The sequence below is a fragment of the Babylonia areolata genome, chromosome 33 (assembly GCF_041734735.1).
Source record: "Babylonia areolata isolate BAREFJ2019XMU chromosome 33, ASM4173473v1, whole genome shotgun sequence".
Taxonomy (NCBI): domain Eukaryota; kingdom Metazoa; phylum Mollusca; class Gastropoda; order Neogastropoda; family Buccinidae; genus Babylonia; species Babylonia areolata.
The window spans coordinates 20,311,004-20,331,003 of NC_134908.1; the positions used below are offsets into that span (position 1 = coordinate 20,311,004).

Here is a 20,000-nt window from a genome sequence, read left to right on the forward strand (position 1 = left end):
AAAATAAAAGTCATGTAGAAAGCTGGTTGAACTCTTTATGCAGTTCAGTTTCTTCAGTTTTAGAGTTATGCATGCGTAAGAATGACTGGTGCGAAAGCACTTAGATTTGTCTATGCACAAGATTCAGCGCTATATAAATACCATTATTATTATATATTATTATTAGAACTGATTATCTGGTTTATCACTTTGTATCACTTGCTCTACAAGTCACTGGTGGTCTCCATCCTCTTGTATGGATGTGAGACATGGACACTGATGGCAGAAACAGAAAGAAGAATCCAAGCATTCGAAACCAAGTGCTTGAGGAGACTACTACACATCTCCTACAAGGAGCACAAGACCAATGACTATGTGCGGAACCTGGTCAGCAACCTTGTTGGGCCCCAAGAACCACTGCTGGCGACTGTCAAACGACGGAAGATGGCATGGTTTGGCCACGTCATACGACATAACACCCTCTCCAAAACCATCCTGCAAGGGACTGTAGAGGGAGGGCGCAGACGGGGGCGGCAGAGAAAGAGCTGGTCCGACAACGTCAAGGAATGGACCAAAATGACGATGCCAGATCTCCTCACGACAGCTGCCAACAGAACGGCGTGGCGAGCTATGACATCTTCCTCATGTCCCCCCCAACGACCCCAGCGGTCGAGGGAATGAGTGATCACATTATTGTGATTTGTTTTCTCAAAAGTGGAATTTGGTATTCAGTAAAATGTTTACCTGTGGCAGTCTGTGTGTGGGTTGTTGGGATCTTGTTGACATCAGTTCCATTTCTTCCTGGACTGTCTCATTGGGGCCTCAGAGGTCAGTCTGGTCTCTGTCGTTTGGTTTCATTTGATGGCTGTCAATCTTTTCTTTTATCACAAGGAAAGAGAGAGAGAGACACGCACACACACACACACACACACACATATATATATATATATATATAAGCGCGGCACACACACACACACACACCCTCACTCACTCACACACACACACACTCACACACCCTCACTCACTCACTCACACACACACACTCACACACAATACACCAGATGAATTTCTTTACATACAGACACAGGTACGCTGACAGACATTACACCAGATGAATTTCTTTACATACAGACACAGGTACGCTGACAGACAATACACCAGATGAATTTCTTTACATACAGACACAGGTACACTGACAGACAATACACCAGATGAATTTCTTTACATACAGACACAGGTAAGCTGACAGACAATACACCAGATGAATTTCTTTACATACAGACACAGGTAAACAGACAGACATTACATCAGATGAATTTCTTTACATACAGACACAGGTAAGCTGGCAGACATTACACCAGGTGAATTTCTTTACATACAGACACAGGTAAGCTGGCAGACATTACACCAGATGAATATCTTTACATACAGACACAGGTAAGCTGACAGACAATACACCAGATGAATTTATTTACATACAGACACAGGTAAACAGACAAGACATTACACCAGATGAATTTCTTTACATACAGACACAGGTAAGCTGACAGACATTACACCAGATGAATTTCTTTACATACAGACACAGGTACGCTGACAGACATTACACCAGATGAATTTCTTTACATACAGACACAGGTACGCTGACAGACAATACACCAGATGAATTTATTTACATACAGACACAGGTAAACAGACAAGACATTACACCAGATGAATTTCTTTACATACAGACACAGGTAAGCTGACAGACATTACACCAGATGAATTTCTTTACATACAGACACAGGTAAGCTGACAGACATTACACCAGATGAATTTCTTTACATACAGACACAGGTACGCTGACAGACATTACACCAGATGAATTTCTTTACATACAGACACAGGTAAACTGACAGACAATACATCAGATGAATTTCTTTACATACAGACACAGGTACGCTGACAGACAATACATCAGATGAATTTCTTTACATACAGACACAGGTAAGCTGACAGACAATACACCAGATGAATTTCTTTACATACAGACACAGGTAAGCTGACAGACATTACACCAGATGAATTTCTTTACATACAGACACAGGTAAGCTGACAGACATTACACCAGATGAATTTCTTTACATACAGACACAGGTACGCTGACAGACCTTACACCAAATGAATTTCTTTACATACAGACACAGGTAAGCATACAGACATTACACCAGATGAATTTCTTTACATACAGACACAGGTACGCTGACAGACATTACACCAGATGAATTTCTTTACATACAGACACAGGTAAGCTGACAGACAATACACCAGATGAATTTCTTTACATACAGACACAGGTAAGCAGACAGACAATACACCAGATGAATTTCTTTACATACAGACACAGGTAAGCAGACAGACAATACATCAGATGAATTTCTTTACATACAGACACAGGTAAACAGAGAGACAATCAGGATAATGAACAACAAGGGCACAATCTTTTTTTTTTTTTTCTTTTTCTTTTTCATCAAATTTATTGTTCATACACAAGATATTTCATTTGTCACTGACACTGTTGCTAACAGACCAGTAGACCACACAGGGTCATACAAGGACTGGCCAACTAAATATCAAACTAAAAATTCAGCTGCATTGAATACAAAACTGTCACACCACACACACACACACACACACACACACAAAGCAAGATGAGATAGCTGATGACATCATCTCAGCCATTATTAACTAACCTCCTTAAGGCAAGTTAAGTCAAGGGATTTTGATTCCAAATCCTGAAAAAAAAAAATCAAACCTAACCTAACCTAACAACAGAACACCAACCAAAAAATAAACCTGCGCAAACATCACTGGCTATGAAACATTCAATGTGCAATTTATCAAACTGTTTGTTACAGTTTTCCCTGACATGTAGTTTTGTTGTTTGCTTTTTTTTTTTTAAATGCTTTCACTCCTCATACACATTATTATTGATACACAGAGATCCCATTTTAAACCATTAAAACATTATTCCAGTTAACCCAACAAAAGGACGTTGGCTCTCAAAACGTTCAGCATACAGTTTGTGACTTTTCACTAACATCAAGTTTTAGAGATTTTTTTTTTACTTTCTCATCTACAAAACTATATTTCAACAACTTTGTTCAAGTACAAAAACAGCTTATGAAGTACACAATGTAAACGATAGATTCAGTTTGTCAATTAACCATTACAATTTTCACTAACATCAGACTGTAAAGAGATTCTAACTTTCTCGTCTATAAAAATAGATTGAAACAACTTTTTTCAAGTACAAAAATAGCTTATGAAGTAAATGATGCAAACAGTTTGTCAGTTAACCATTACAATTTTCACTAATATCACGCTTTGTAATAAAGAGATTCTCACTCTCTCATCTATAAAAAAAAATATATTCAAACAACTTTTTAAAGTACAAAAACAGCTTTTGAAGTACTGTAAACGATACATACAGTTTAATCAATTAACCATTACAATTTTCACTAACATCAGACTTTTAAAGAGATTTTCAATTTCTCATCTATAAAAATATATATATTTCAATAACTTTTTTTTTAAAGTACAAAAAAACAGCTTCTGAAGTAAATGACACATACAGTTAATCAATCAATTATTACAGTTTTCACAAACATCAAGCTTTATTAAAGATTTCCACTTTCTCGTCAGAAGAAAAAAGTATCTTTCAAAAATATATTTCAGCACATTGTTTCAAATTACAAAAACAGCCAATGAAGATGATGTCTGACAGTTTGTTTTCTGAATTCCCTCCCCTCCCGCCTCACCAAATTTCATTCTCTTCTTCTTCTGCGTTCACTCGTATGCACACGAGTGGGCTTTTACGTGTATGACCGTTTTTACCCCGCCATGTAGGCAGCCATACTCCGTTTTCGGGGGTGTGCATGCTGGGTATGTTCTTGTTTCCGTAACCCACCGAACGCCGACATGGATTACAGGATCTTGAACGTGCGTATTTGATCTTCTGCTTGCGTATACACACGAACGGGGGTTCAGGCACTAAGCAGGTCTGCACATATGTTGACCTGGGAGATCGTAAAAATCTCCACCCTTTACCCACCAGGCGCCGTCACCGTGATTCGAACCCGGGACCCTCAGATTGACAGTCCAACGCTTTAACCGCTCGGCTATTGCGCCCGTCATTTCATTCTCAAATGAGCGGAAATCTACATGGGTAAAGTTATTCACACACATGCAAAAATCATTCCACAATTATCGTGAAATGGCTTTTTTAAATTTTTTATTTTTTTAAGTGCACAACATATATCACTTCCTATAAATTGCAAGAAATGTAATAGGACAAATATGTCTCTTTTTTTTTCTTGTTTCAGTTCCATCATGAGCTGTTTATTGATGATGATAATTATTGAAAATCAATATCAAAGAGAAAAAAAAAAAAGGTCCACATCACATCATGTCCTACACAATAGACTGAAATATAATAGCACAAATTTGACTTCTTCTTTTTTTCTTTTTTTTTTCTTCTTTTTTCCCCCAATTCCATCATGAACTGTTATTGATGATGACAATTATTGTAAACCAATGCTAAAGAAAAAGGTTCACGTCACACTCTACATCCTAATATACTGTATGAAATATAATATCACAAATTTCAATTTCTTTTTTCTTCTTCTTCTTTTTTTTTTTTTTCTTTTTTCTTTCTTTTTTTAGTTCCATCATGGACTTATTGACGATGACAATAAAGATATAAGGTCTCATGTAATCTACCACATCCTAAAAACATGTAAGAAATGCACTGGGTTTGAATTTTGCCTTTCTTTTCCGTAGGCTAAAAAGTTTTATTTTTGACAAACGAAAGTGGGTGAATGGGGGAGGTGTGGGGGGCGGGGGGTTGTGGGGGGCCGGGGGCATGAGGGGGAGGAGGGGCGTAGAGTCAGGGGAGCTAACAATTATTACGCTAGACGTTCATCTGGAATGCATGTGACGAAATCATTTAACCAAACACTACAGTGTTAGTTTTTTGTACTGTTCAAACAGTTTGCACACTTTACACACACTATGAGACAAGACAAGGCAAGACAAGACAAGACAAGACAAAACAAGTTTATTTCAGGAAACCCAAAAGGAAAGCCTGAAACAAACACTAAAGTGTTAGTTTTTGTATTATTCATACAGTTTGCAAACTGCACGCACTATGAGACAAGACAAGACAAGACAAGACAAGACAAGTTTATTTCAGGAAACCCTAATGGAAAGCTTGAATCAGTCACTAAAGTGTTAGTTTTTGTATTAGTCATACAGTTTGCAAACTGCACTATGAGACAAGACAAGACAAAACATGTTTATTTCAGGAAACCCTAATGGAAAGCCTGAATCAGTCACTAAAGTGTTAGTTTTTGTATTATTCATACAGTTTGCAAACTGCACTATGAGACAAGACAAGACAAGACAAAACATGTTTATTTCAGGAAACCCTAATGGAAAGCCTGAATCAGTCACTAGTGTTAGTTTTTGTATTATTCATACAGTTTGCAAACTTTACACACACTATGAGACAAGACAAGACAAGACAAAACATGTTTATTTCAGGAAATCCTAATGGAAAGCCTGAAACAAACACTAAAGTGTTAGTTTTTGTATTATTCATACAGTTTGCAAACTGCACGCACTATGAGACAAGACAAGACAAGACAAGACAAGACAAGACAAAACATGTTTATTTCAGGAAACTCTAACGGAAAGCCTGAAACAAACACTAAAGTGTTAGTTTTTGTATTATTCATACAGTTTGCAAACTGCACGCACTATGAGACAAGACAAGACAAGACAAAACATGTTTATTTCAGGAAACCCTAACGGAAAGCCTGAAACAAACACTAAAGTGTTAGTTTTTGTATTATTCATACAGTTTGCAAACTGCACGCACTATGAGACAAGACAAGACAAGACAAGACTAGACAAGACAAGACAAGACATGTTTATTTCAGGAAACCCTAACGGAAACCTTGAACCCAACACTGCAATGCTAGTTTTGTATCAGTTCGCAAACTGACTACACGCACTACGGCAAAAAAGACAAAACAAGAACAAACATGTTTATTCCCGGAAACCCTGTGGTGTGGGTGTACATAAAACCCATTACATATTTCAAGTAACTAATACAAATCACCAAACGCAGTTGGCGTTGTGCTCACGATCAATAGGAATGACCACTGCTCTGGTCAGTTGAGAGATATATTTGGTGGTGGTGGGGAAAAAAAACAAACCCACTATGCATTTATAGAAGCAACATATAAACAATTTTGTATTTCATCATCATCATCATCATCATCTCTCTCTCTCCATCTCCAGAGACTGTAAAGAGCTTTGAGCTTTTTGTCTCTATGACTTGAGGATAGGCACGACATAAGTATCGATAAGAATAACAATAATATTGATAAATTTTTGTTGAAATTTTTTGTCCACGTATCATATCTATAATAATGATATTAATAAAAATTCTGTTCACACATTAACGAAAAAACACACACAAATAAACCCCCCACAAATATCTTAAATTTCAAGCCAGGGGAAAAGGGAACACAACGGCCTGAGCACTTTGGAACTACGGAATTCCGGAGCATTCGAGATCTTCGGATTTCCGGAGCAGTCTACACCTTTGGAATTCCAGAGCAGTTTAGATCTTCAGAATTAGATTTTTGGAATTCCAGAGGAGTTCAGATCACTGGCACTGCGGAGCAGTTCAGATCTTTGGCATTCCGGCCACTGCCTGAGATTCAATGCCGCACTCATCCGCTCCACGGAGAATCTTGAAAAGTCCTGAAAGCAGAAAAGGTCATTGTTCCAAGGCACACAGTCTCACAGACACACGCACACACATGCATACACACACACACACACACACACACACACACACACAGGGACATACAAAGTCTCAAAAGTCACTGTGGTACTTTGTTAAACTGAAGAACACACACACACCCACACTCTCTCATATTCCAACCACACACACACACACACACACACCACACACGCAAACTTACACACACATGTATACAACACACCTCCACCCTCACACACACACCCCCCGTGCACACAACGCCCACACACACAAGCACACATACACACAGTCACACACATCCCATCCCCCACAAACACCCACACCCACACCCACACACCCCATCCACCTCCCCCCTCCCCACACCCACCGTTTATCGCCCCAGTCAATGTTCTAAGAGTTGGCCACCAACCAGTTCTTCTCTCTATTCCCCTATCCGTAGTTTTCTCAATAGAGACACACCCTCACCCACACCCACAACACACACACACCCACACACACCCACCGTTATCGCTCCAGTCGGGGTTCCAAGAGTTGGCGACCAGCCAGTACTTCTCCCCGCTCTCCTCTCAATAGAGACACACCCTCACCCACACACCCACAACACACACCACCACCCACACCCTCACCCACACAACCACCCACACCCACCACCCACAACACCCACACCCACCCACCGCTATCGCCCCAGTGTTCCAAGAGTTGGCGACCAGCCAGTTCTTCTCCCCGCTCTCCTCTCAATAGACACACACCCTCACCCACACCCACACACCCACACCACCACCCGTACCCACCCGTACCCACACCCACCGTTATCGCCCCAGTCAGGGTTCCAAGAGTTGGCGACCAGCCAGTACTTCTCCCCGCTCTCCTCTCCGTAGCCGAGAATCTTGATGGCATGACCCCCCAGCTCCGTGCCTGCTGTGTGTCGGTACACGCCTGCGACACACAACACAACACATCTGTTACCTTTTGTTTGTGTCGGTTGCACGCCTGTGACACACATCTTGTCACCTCTGTGTGTCGGTAAACATCTGTGGAACACAACACGCATCTTTCAACTCAATGTGTCAGAACACACATGCGACAAACACCACAGTACATGTCTTTCACCTGTGTGTGTGTGTCAGTACACACCTGCGACACACAACACACATCTTTAACCTCTGTGTGTTGGTACAAACTTGCAACACACAACACATCTTTCATGTCTGTGAGTTGACAACACACACATGTGACACACAACACATCTTTCACCTATGTGTGTCCGTACACACCCGAGACACACAACACACATCTTTCATCTCTGTGTATTGATATCTTATTTGTATTTCTATTTGTATTTCTTTTTATCACAACATATTTCTCTGTGTCAAATTCGGGCTGCTCTCCCCAAGGAGAGCGCGTCGCTACACTACAGCACCACCCTTTTTTTTTTTTTTCCTGCGTGCAGTTTTATTTGTTTTCCTATCGAAATGGATTTTTCTATAGAATTTTGCCAGGAACAACCCTTTTGTTGCCGTGGGTTCTTTTACATGCCCTAAGTCGTATGCTGCACATGGGACCTCGGTTTATCGTCTCAACCGAATGACTAGCGTCCAGGCCACCACTCAAGGTCTAGTGGAGAGGGAGAAAATATCGGCAGCTGAGCCGTGATTCGAACCAGCGTGCTCAGATTCTCTCGCTTCCTAGGCAGACGCGTTGCCTCTAGGCCATACACACCCACACAAACAGGTACACACACACACACACACACACAGGTACACACCTGTCTTGTACTGCAGGAAGTCACTGTAGACGGTGAACGCTGCCTCGATGGGGCCGTTGGTGACGAGTTCCTCCATCATCGCCGTCTCGTCAGGCAGGGAGTAGGAGCTCTTTCCTGTGACACAGGTCAACCACTGCACTGTGCTGTGCTGTGCGGTGTGGTGTGGTGTGGTGTGGTGTGGTGTGGTGTGGTTGTAGCACTGTACTGTACTGGATAAAGGATTGCATTGTATGGCATTGTACTGCACTGTACTGTATTGTGTTGTGTACTGGACTGTACCTTATTGTATTGTATTGTACTGTGTTGTATTGTATTGTATTGTATTGTATTGTTCTGTGTTGTACTGTATTGTACTGCATTGTATTCTACTGTGCTGTGTTGTATTGTATTGCATTGTATTATACTGTGCTGTATTGTATTGTATTGCATTGTATGGCATTGTACTGCACTGTATTGTGTTGTATTGTATTGTACTATGTTGTATTGTATTGTTCTGTGTTGTATTGTATTGTAATATACTGTACTGTATTGTATTGTATTGTGATGTATTGTATTATACTGTACTGTACTGTATTGTATTGTTCTGTATTGTATTGTATTGTACTGTGTTGTATTGTATTGTATTGTTCTGTATTGTATTGTATTGTACTGTGTTGTATTGTAATGTATTGTTCTGTGTTGTATTGTATTGTATTATACTGTACTGTATTGTATTGTATTGTGTCGTGTTGTATTGTATCATACTGTACTGTACTGTACTATATTGTATTGTTCTGTGTTGTACTGTATTGTATTGTATTGTATTGTATTGTTCTGTGTTGCATTGTATTGTATTGTTCTGTGTTGCATTGTATTGTATTGTGTTGTATTGTACTGTGTTGTATTGTACTGTGTTGTATTGTGTTGTATTGTATTGTATTGTGTTGTATTGTACTGTGTTGTATTGTATTGTATTATACTGTGTTGTGTTGTATTGTGTTGTGTTTGTGTTGTATTGTATAGACTGAACTGTATTGCAATGCACTGTGTTGTGTTGTACTGTATTCTGTAGATTGAACTGTATGATATTGTTTTGTGTTGCATTGTATTGTGTTGTGCTGTATTGTAGCATTTGTGCTGTGCTGTGCTGTGCTGTGCTGTGCTGTGCTGTATAAATGAATAAATAAATAGTATAGTGTAGTGTACTGTTACTGTGTAGTGTACTGTAATGTACTGAAGTGTACTGTAATGTACTACAGTGTACTGTAATGTACTGCAGTATACTGTAATGTACTGCAGTGTACTGTAATTGTAATGTACTGTAATGTACTGTAATGTACTGCAGTGTACTGTAGTGTACTGTAATGTACTGTAGTGTACTGTAATGTACTGTAGTGTATCACAACGCATTGCACTGCACTGCATTTTTTTTTTTTTTGTACGCTTAAAGTTGACTGCATCAAGTTTTTGCGCCTTATACATATTATTATTAGTGGTAGTAGTTCTTTTTTTTTAATGTATTTATCTATCATTTATTTGCTCTTTTTTTTCCCCCTCAAGGCCCGACTAAGCGCGTTGGGTTACCGCTTCTGGCCAGGCATCTGCTTGGCGGATGTGGTGTAGCGTGTATGGATTTGTCCGAAACGCAGTGACGCCTCCTTGAGCTACTGAAAACTGAAACCGAAGCTGCACTGTGCTGTACCGTAACGAGCAAGACAAAAAAAAAACACATAAGGACACCACCCACCATAGTGTTTGTCCTCATCGAAGGACTTGGCGTAGCTGGCCTCGCACGTCCTCACACAGGGAGGGGTGGGGGCGTCCCCTTCGCAAGGCTTCAGTTTCCCCGTCGTGTGGTGCTCGCACTTCTTGATCAGATAGGGCTGACAACCCTGCACACCACCACAACACAATACAATACAATACACAATCCACAAACTTTATTGTCTATAATTTGGTACAGAGAGGGAGGAGTTTGTGTTATACTCCATGTTTGGTGATACATATACTTACCATGTCAAACTGATGCAAACTAGGCCTATTGGTTTGCTCTGCTTGGCCAAATTTCGCGCGGCTAACAGTGAAAAGACGCCCCTCTTTTGTCTGGCCCGCTCTTAGCCAATCAAACGCCTCTAACAGCTATAAGCGCTGAATCATTCCTTTGGCCAAGGCTCTCCACGCCATCTTGTCAGGTTTTCGCTCTGTCTCGTCTTACGCTTTTTTTTGGCTATTAAGCGTGTTCATTTGGCCTTATTTTGTTGTATGCGGCTTGTCTGTATATTTTTCTTACATTCTGTGTACCCGTTTCGTCTATAATTTGGTACAGAGATTTTCTTTTTGGCAGCAGCACATGTCCAACATAAGAAGAAAACAACAAACAAATAAAATGAACAGAAAATTTAAATAAAAAGATAAATTAAATGGCACCAAATGGAAATAGCTATATACAAATATACAGACTACATCCATCGTTATACTACACTCAGCTTTGTGTCCACATCGTAAAGATTTTCTTTTTCCTGTCCAAGTAAGGTTTAGTTTGGGTTGGGTTTTTTTTTTGGGGGGGGGGTTGGGTTTTTTTTCTGGCATCACTGCTTCGTATCCATATTATAAATGATTTTCTTTTCTGTCCAAAAAAAAAAGATTTTTTTTTTTTTTTTTTACCAAAACAGGATTTTTCAAGGCTGGCATATAATTGCAAACATATCATTTTACACTGTATCCATTTCATAAAGTTTGTTGTTGTTTTTTTTCCAAAACATACCTTTTTTTTCTTTTTCTTTTTTTTAATGAAAAAAGGATTTTTTTTTTTCCAAAGTGGATTCTTTTCTCTTTTTTTTTTCTTTTTTACCCAAAAAGGATTTTTTTTTTTTTTTTCCAAAAAGGATTCTTCTTTTTTTCTTTTTTTTTTATCAAATGCCATATGAAGAGCACAGGAAAAGGAGTCAAGATGGCTGCCGGAAAAAGAGGGCGCTAGTCAGGGATACACAGGGGAGGTAACCTACTTCGGGAGGTTATCGGCCATAGCTACTTTCGTTTTCTCCGCATAGGCGGGTAGTAGTTTGCACAGGACAGGAATGTCAGACCCCTGCCGGAGTCTGCACTAGTTGGGTCACGGTAAGTATGTTACTTAAACATAATTTTAGGAAGAAAATTTCCCATATTATGGATACAAAGCTCTATGTATAACAATTGGTTTGCAGTGTTCGACAACACCCCCCTCCTCCCAAATCCTTTATATTATGGATACAAAGCTCAGTGTATAATGATTGGTTTGCAGTGTTACCTACTTCCGGGAGGTTATCGGCCCGTAGCTACTTTCGTTTTCTCCGCATAGGTGGGTAGTAGTTTGCACAGGACAGGAATGTCAAACCCCAGAGTCTGCACTAGTGGGTCACGGTTAAGTATGTGTAAATAAATGGATTTTCTTTCACCGAAAAACTTTTCTTTTTTTTTTCTAAAAAGGATTCTATTTTTAAAAATGATTTTTTAAGGCGGGCATCCCCACCCACCTATCATTTTACACTGAGCTTTGTATCCATGCAACCAGTGATCACATCACAGCAAGCATATGTAAAATGAAATCATGGTGGTTAGAGCCTCGCCGACCACTAAGGCCATCTCAAGGCTATCGCCACGTTAGCACCTACTACAAGGGTAAAAAAAAACAAACAATAAAAACAAGTCACCACTTTAAGCTTTCCACTCAAAGTTTAAAAAACCTTCCATAGTTTAAAACCTTCAAATCTGATTAAAAATGTTCACTTCTTTCAAGAAGTCCATCAGCGCCCACGGAGGGACATCACAAGGTCTTCGAAGAAACCGCCGGTGTAATGTCTGTGTCTAACATCATGCAGATCCCAAGGAGCACGTGTTTCACGGTGAGAGGCTTATCACAGGGAATACATTGAGGAAAAGTTTTAATGATAAACAAAAACATAATATGATGACCGAGACGATGAGAAACATACCTGATGACTCCCGTACTGGCCTCCGGTCACGATGCCAGAGTTAGCGAAGAAATCCCAGGCAGCTGACGGAAATCCGCCGTTACATCTGCCGGAATTGGAATTGGAATGGTTTATTCACAATCAGGCCACAGCCCCTAGTAAAGGGGGTATAGGTAAACATAATACAACTCAGCAAAAACACATAAACAAATAAGCATTAATATAGACAACAACCTGTGCATTGTATCCGTGTAAATATACAGACCTAAAAAAATACATAATAACTGTTTTACGAAGTAACAATTTCTCTTAATTTGAATGCATTATATAAAAATACCGAAAAATTATGTACGTCATTGATACTGCTTGACGACATTAACAAATTCACCTTGAACAGAGAGGGATGCTTATAGTAACCATCAACATCTGCAGGAAGAAACCGTGAAATGTTTATCACTTTATGTATGTAAACTGAACAGAAGCACTTTAATTAACTAACCCACCGTCACAGCTAAGGGAAGAAACGATGAAATGTTTATCACTTTATGTACGAAAACTGAACAGCAGCACCTTAATTAACTAACCCACCGTCACAGCTAAGGGAAGAAACGATGAAATGTTTATCACTTTATGTACGAAAACTGAAGAGCAGCTCTTTAATTAAACTAACCCACCATCACAGCTAAGGGAAGAAACGATGAAATGTTTATCACTTCATGTACGACAACTGAACGGAAGCACTTTAATTAACTAACCCATCATCACAACTAACGGAAGAAACGATGAAATGTTTATCACTTTATGTACGAAAACTGAAGAGCAGCTCTTTAATTAAACTAACACACCATCACAGCTAAGGGAAGAAACGATGAAATGTTTATCACTTTATGTACGAAAACTGAACAGCAGCACTTTAAACTAACACATCATCACAGCTACGGGAAGAAACGATGAAATACTTGTGTATGAAAACTGAAGGGAAGCACTTTTAATTAAACTAACCCATCCTTACAGCTCAGGGAAAACGATGAAATGTTTGTGTATGAAAACTGAAGAGCAGCACTTTTAATTAAACTCACACACCCTTACAGCTAAGGGAAGAAACAATCATCCCCTCCCCTCCCCTCCCCCACCCCACCCTCCCTCACACCCACCCCCACAGGTGTTTTCAAAGACAAGAAGTCAGCCTACCAGGACACACGCCACACGCTCTTAAAAAGGTTAGCCTCACCCTCACAACTCACTCAACCCAAAACTGCCAACCTTCCAGACCCAAAATTAGGAATCCTGTCGGGGAAGTGAGGTTCAGGAAGGGGGTAGTGGTGGTGGTGTGAATCAAATGAAATGAAATGAAATGAAATTATGGTGTTTAGAGCCTCGCCGACCACTAAGGCCATCTCAAGGCTATCGCCACGTTAATACCTACTACAAGGGTAAAAAAAAACAATTAAAACGAGTCACCACTTCAAACTTCCCACTCAAAGTTAAAAAAAAAAACCTTCCATAGTTTAAAACCTTCAAATCTGATTAAAAATGTTCACTTCTTTCAAGAAGTCCATCAGCGCCCACGGAGGGACATCACGAAACAAGGTCTTCAAAGAAACCGCCGGTGTAATGTCTGTGTCTAACGTCATGCAGATCCCAACAGTCAAGGAGCACGTGTTTCACGGTGAGAGGCTCATCACAGGGAATACATCGAGGGGCCTCTTCCCCCTTCAACAAGAAAGAATGAGTAATAAAAATTAAAAAAGTGTGCCCCGCATGCAGTCTGCACAGCACAGACTCCTCCTTTCTGTTGGTGGTGTGAATCGATAAATGAACAGTTCCTTATACTGTGTAAGAAAAGCGCTGATAAACCTTCTTTTTTTTTTTGCCGATTTGCTGCCCACATCGCATCGACTTTTACTGCTCAACGCCATGTTGGTAAGACAGCACTGGCGCTTTGAACTGTTCTCCAGTTTAAAAAACATGGATCGGTGTACGGACCCAGCAAGCAGGTTCAGTTTCTAACGGGGTTTTTTTTGTTGTTGCTTTTCTGTTGTCGTTTTTTTTGTTGTTGAAGTATTGAAATTCGGATGAATATTCAGAAATCGGAACTGGTGCTAAAATTCCGGGGAAAAAAAAAAAAAAAAAAAAAATCCTAAAAAATTAGGAATGGTTGGCAGATATGTGACGACGTTTCTCAGGCACACAATCATACCTCCCCCCCCTCTGCCCCCCCCACCCCCCCAGCCCCCTCCACTCACTCACCCATCCCCACAGCTGTCGCAGCAGGTAAGCAGCTCCTCAGCAGACAGGTGGGCATTCACCGAGCCGTTGGAGGCGATGCAGATCCTATCGCTCATAGCCTCCACAGCGCCGAACGCCTGCAACATGCCACAACCAACCAGTTTCAGTTTCATTTCAGTTTTTCGGTTTTCGGTTTCTCCAGGCGGCCACTGGACAAAAATCCGTACACACTACACTTACATCTGCTGCTGCAGCCTAGGCAAGATGCCCGACACAGTGACAGCAAGCATAACCCAACATGCCAAAGAGAAAAAGAGACAGACAGACACACACACACATACATACATACATATACAGAATGACACCCCCACACCCACACAACACACACTACCGCCCCAATACAGCTACATCCACAACACACACACACACACAACACATAATCTCAAGTGTCACACACGCCCACACATATACCCAGCAAGACACATTCGCACACACACATACCCACAACCCGCCCCCCCACCCACCCACCCCCCCTCACACACACACAACACACCCACCCCTAAACCAAACCACACACCCACATGCACACCCACAGACTGACAGAGACACACACACTGACACCACACCTCCTCCACCCCCCACCCCCACACCAACCTACCCACCCCCACCCACCCCTCCACCCACACACACAAACCTATACACATACACACAAACACAACTCGCCCACAATCCCCACACACACACACACCCACCACCCCCCACAACACACCCACCCCTAAACCAAACCACACCCCCAACCCACACACACATCCACACCCACAGACAGACAGACACACACACTGACACCCCCTCCTCCACCACCACCTCCACCCCCCCACACACACACACACGCAACCCACAACACAACTCACCAACAATGCCCCCACCCCACACACACACCCACACAGGGGCACACTCACACCACCACCCATTCTCTCTTTCTCTCTCTCTCTCTCTCCCCACACATACACACACACACACACACACACACACACACACCCCGCCAATCTCTCTCTCTCTCTCTCTGCACACACACACACACACACACACACCCAACCACACCCCCCCCCCCACACACACACACATACACACCCCCACACACACACACTCACACACACACTCACACACACACCCACACCACACACACACACACACACCCCACACACACACACACACCCAGCAAGACCCGCAGTTCCCCTGGTCGCGGATCTCCTTCAGGGTGGGGCAGTTGGTCCACTTCTCGCGGGGGTCGAAGTTCGCGGGGAGGGCCACGGCCTGACCCCCCAAGGCCACCTTCTGCGGAAGCTTCCGGACGGCGTCCCTGGAGGCCTCCATATCCACGCCCATCCATCGCTTCACGGCGCCGGCAAGGCTAGGGTGGAAGTTGCGCCCCGCCTGTCGGCAACAACCAAGACAGGGGTACTGTGCAGTACACGACCAATTATGGGTACGAAAGGAAATTAATGAAGTGAAATTATGGTGCTTAGAGCCTCGCCGACCATCTCAAGGCTGTCGCCACGTTAATACCTACTACAAGGGTAATAATGGCGAAACGTCTCATCACCGAACTGCCATAAATTTTCACCAAAAACAGAGCAAACCAATAGGCCTAGAAAGTTGAATGCATCAGTTTAACATTGTACTACTAGTATATCACACAAAACAGAATGAAATTTCATACATATTCCAGACATCTAGAATGGACAGAAAACTGTCTGAATGAATACAAACCACAAAGCCAAACTGAATCCAAAATCTGTTTGCTACACTGCTAATGAATGAATAATGAAGGATACTGATACTTAAACACTAATATAGCGCCTATCCTCAGACAGAGACCGAACTCTAAGCACTTTAAAAGCATGGTGTCATTTGCACAACAGGCTGTCTACCTGGGTAGAGCTGACTGACTGAATGATATGGATACCAATACAGCGCCTATCCTCAGCAGGAGACCAAGCTCTAAGCACATGGTGTCATTTGCACAACAGGCTGTCTACCTGGGTAGAGCTGACTGAATGAATGATATGGATACCAATATAGCGCCTATCCTCAGCAGGAGACCAAGCTCTAAGCACATGGTGTCATTTGCACAACAGGCTGTCTACCTGGGTAGAGCTGACTGAATGAATGATATGGATACCTATATAGCGCCTATCCTTAATCACAGACCAAGCTCTAAGCGCTTTACAAACATGGCGTCATTTGCACAACAGGCTGCCTACCTGGGTAGAGCTAAAATCTGTTTGCTACACTGCCAATAAATGAATAATGAAGGATACTGATACTAAAACACTAACATAGCGCCTATCCTCAGACGCAGACCAAACTCTAAGCACTTTAAAAGCACGGTGTCATTTGCACAACAGGCTGCCTACCTGGGTAGAGCTAAAATCTGTTTGCTACACTGCCAATGAATGAATAATGAAGGATACTGATACTAAAACACTAACATAGCGCCTATCCTCAGACGGAGACCGAACTCTAAGCACTTTAAAAGCATGGTGTCATTTGCACAACAGGCTGCCTACCTGGGTAGAGCTAAAATCTGTTTGCTACACTGCCAATGAATGAATAATGAAGGATACTGATACTAAAACACTAACATAGCGCCTATCCTCAGATGGAGACCGAACTCTAAGCACTTTAAAAGCATGGTGTCATTTGCACAACAGGCTGCCTACCTGGGTCGAGCTAAAATCTGTTTGCTACACTGCCAATGAATGAATAATGAAGGATACTGATATTAAAACACTAACATAGCGCCTATCCTCAGACGGAAACCGAACTCTAAGCACTTTAAAAGCACGGTGTCATTTGCACAACAGGCTGCCTACCTGGGTAGAGCTAAAATCTGTTTGCTACACTGCCAATGAATGAATAATGAAGGATACTGATACTAAAACACTAACATAGCGCCTATCCTCAGACGGAGACCGAACTCTAAGCACTTTAAAAGCACGGTGTCATTTGCACAACAGGCTGCCTACCTGGGTAGAGCTAATTAACCGATGAAAGAAAAACTACCAACAACTCACCTTCCAAGAGGACTGAACGTGGTTGACGTAGATAATCTCCTCATCTGTCAGCACGCCGAAGTCTGGCACCATGGAGAACTGTCTGACCTTGACATTGGGGGCGGCAAACACCACGCCCACCGCAACCAGCGACAACACCAGCGCCACCTTCATTCTCTGTGCATCGACACACACACATGAAGTGAAGAGACTGGGTTATCTTATTTATTATTTTCATTTATTTACGTCTTCTTTATTTAATTCATTCCATTTTGTAATATTTCATTTCTATTTCAATTTCATTTGGCAAAAAATCTTGGAAATATCCACATTTCCTCCCCTGTACTTTTCTGTTTATAAGACAGAAAAACTTGTGAATTGGTTAACAACACTGTAAATTTAATATATTCTTTACATTTCTTCTCCACTCTTTGACCAGCATTCTTTACGTTTCTTTACAGGGGAAGAAATGTAGAGTATGTATTACAATGTTATTAAAACAATTTTACAATTTTTTTTTCTGCACCGTTTCAGTGGCATTACTCCCACACCACTCCTACTGAAGTGGATTTTTCTACAGAATTTCACCAGGAGCAACCCTTTTGTTGCCGTGGGTTCTTTTACGTGCGCTAAGTGCATGCTGCACACCGGACCTCCGTTTATCGTCTCATCCACATGACTAGCGTCCAGACCACCACTCAAGGTCTAGTGGAGGGGGAGAAAATATCGGCGGTTGAGCCGTGATTCGAACCAGCGCGCTCAGATTCTCTCGCTTCCTAGGCGGACGCGTTACAGAATCACAGAAATGTTTGGCTATAGGCTAAAAGCCTTTTGCCCTCATAATCAGTGTCCATTTATGTGCTTTTGGATCACTTGTTGTGAACAGACCCTTGTTTAAATATGGCATAGTGTATACTACATTTCTCTACAGCTCAATAAAGATTTAACTCTGTGGAAAATACATGGTCCTTAAACTTTTTGTCAATGTGATTTTTGAAGGCGTTTACCGATGGTGCATTGATGGTGTCATAGGAAAGGTTATTCCACAGATTTATGATACGGTTAGTAAAGAACTTGCGGAACTGGTTAGTTATGAAATTAGTTTTGTTTATTTTGAAGTTGTGCCCTCGAGTTTTATCATAGTTAGCCATAGTAAACAAGGAAGAGGTGGTGCAAGGATCATAAATATTGTGCATGATCTTATATACTTCAATGAGATCACCTCTTAATCTTCTAAACTCTAGGCTAGGCATATTAAAAAGAGCCAGGCGCTCCTCATAACCAAGATCACGAGTACTATTAGTATTACTAGTTATATACTTGGTAAATTTGCGGGCAGGTATCACTCGACGTTTTCAGAATCGGAGTAACTTATTCAAAGTACCTATGAACTGAGTATAGCATTTAAAGGGCATTGCCTGTTATGATTCACAAACAGACCCAGCTCCGAAATATCTCCGCCTCTTGTCTTGAACCGGTTTGATGACATTGACAATCAACTGATTTCACAAGTTCCGAAAACGGTGTTAATCAATGTTGCACCAAAAGTTCAAACAAGCAGTCAGTCAGTCTTAACACACGTCTACGAATATGTACGAATACTTATTTTTGGTGGTGATATCGTCTCCAATCAGATCCAAGACGCAAAAGTAAACGTATTGACGGACAGAGGAACACTTTTGAAGCACAAGTAAGTCAGCCGACAACTGTGTCAATTTTGATCTGAATCGGTCAAAATCAAGCCTCCACTGATACTGCAATCGACCAAACATACCAACTACAGTACTAGATACGTAGCATATATCTTAACTTTACCCTTACCTGATATCCAGCAACTGCTCAGGTTTGGTAAAGAAGGTATCGATTGTTAAATTCGGCGAAGAAGTGAACCGTTCTGCGTCCCGAAGTCACGCGCTCATGTGACAAATGGATGTCATGTGACAGGCACGTGAGGTGAACATGTGACCAGAACCACCCAATGACTCAGACTCGCGTGAGAGAAGCAAAGGTTGACGAAGAAATTACTTGGCTCCAACTTTCTTTATCTTTATTGAGTACACCCTTCTTTATCTGTTTGTTTTGTTGTTGTTGTTGTTGTTTTTAATCACAACGTCAGGACACGTGACATATTTCTCAGACAAGGATAAACACACAGACACATGTCTGTGGAAATGAAAGAACCTTTGCAAGGGACGTGACCCTGA

At 41.5% G+C, this 20,000-nt stretch overlaps 1 protein-coding gene across 1 annotated transcript; it reads right to left on the minus strand.

Annotated features, from left to right (window-relative positions):
• Positions 1-3,610: 3,610 nt before the first annotated feature.
• LOC143277250 (cathepsin B-like) lies at positions 3,611-19,756 on the minus strand. Its single transcript, XM_076582031.1, has 9 exons — positions 19,618-19,756; positions 17,818-17,973; positions 15,956-16,174; positions 14,762-14,877; positions 12,533-12,617; positions 10,309-10,453; positions 8,583-8,696; positions 7,625-7,753; positions 3,611-6,795 (listed from the first exon to the last, which is right to left on the minus strand). The coding sequence occupies exons 2-9, from the start codon at positions 17,968-17,970 to the stop codon at positions 6,719-6,721; spliced, it is 1,038 nt and encodes a 345-aa protein (XP_076438146.1). The 5' UTR covers positions 17,971-17,973; positions 19,618-19,756; the 3' UTR covers positions 3,611-6,718.
• Between the last annotated feature and the right edge of the window lie 244 nt (positions 19,757-20,000).

What these genes read in the sequence shown, in the direction of transcription:
- LOC143277250 (XM_076582031.1), bottom strand. Translation starts at nt 17,970, where the DNA reads ATGAAGGTGGCGCTGGTGTTGTCGCTGGTTGCGGTGGGCGTGGTGTTT. An exon ending in ACGTTCAGTCCTCTTGGAAG is followed by an intron (nt 16,175 to 17,817) that starts GTGAGTTGTTGG and finishes TGTTGCCGACAG; the next exon opens with GCGGGGCGCAACTTCCACCC. An exon ending in CGATGAGGACAAACACTATG is followed by an intron (nt 8,697 to 10,308) that starts GTGGGTGGTGTC and finishes CCTGTGTCACAG; the next exon opens with GAAAGAGCTCCTACTCCCTG.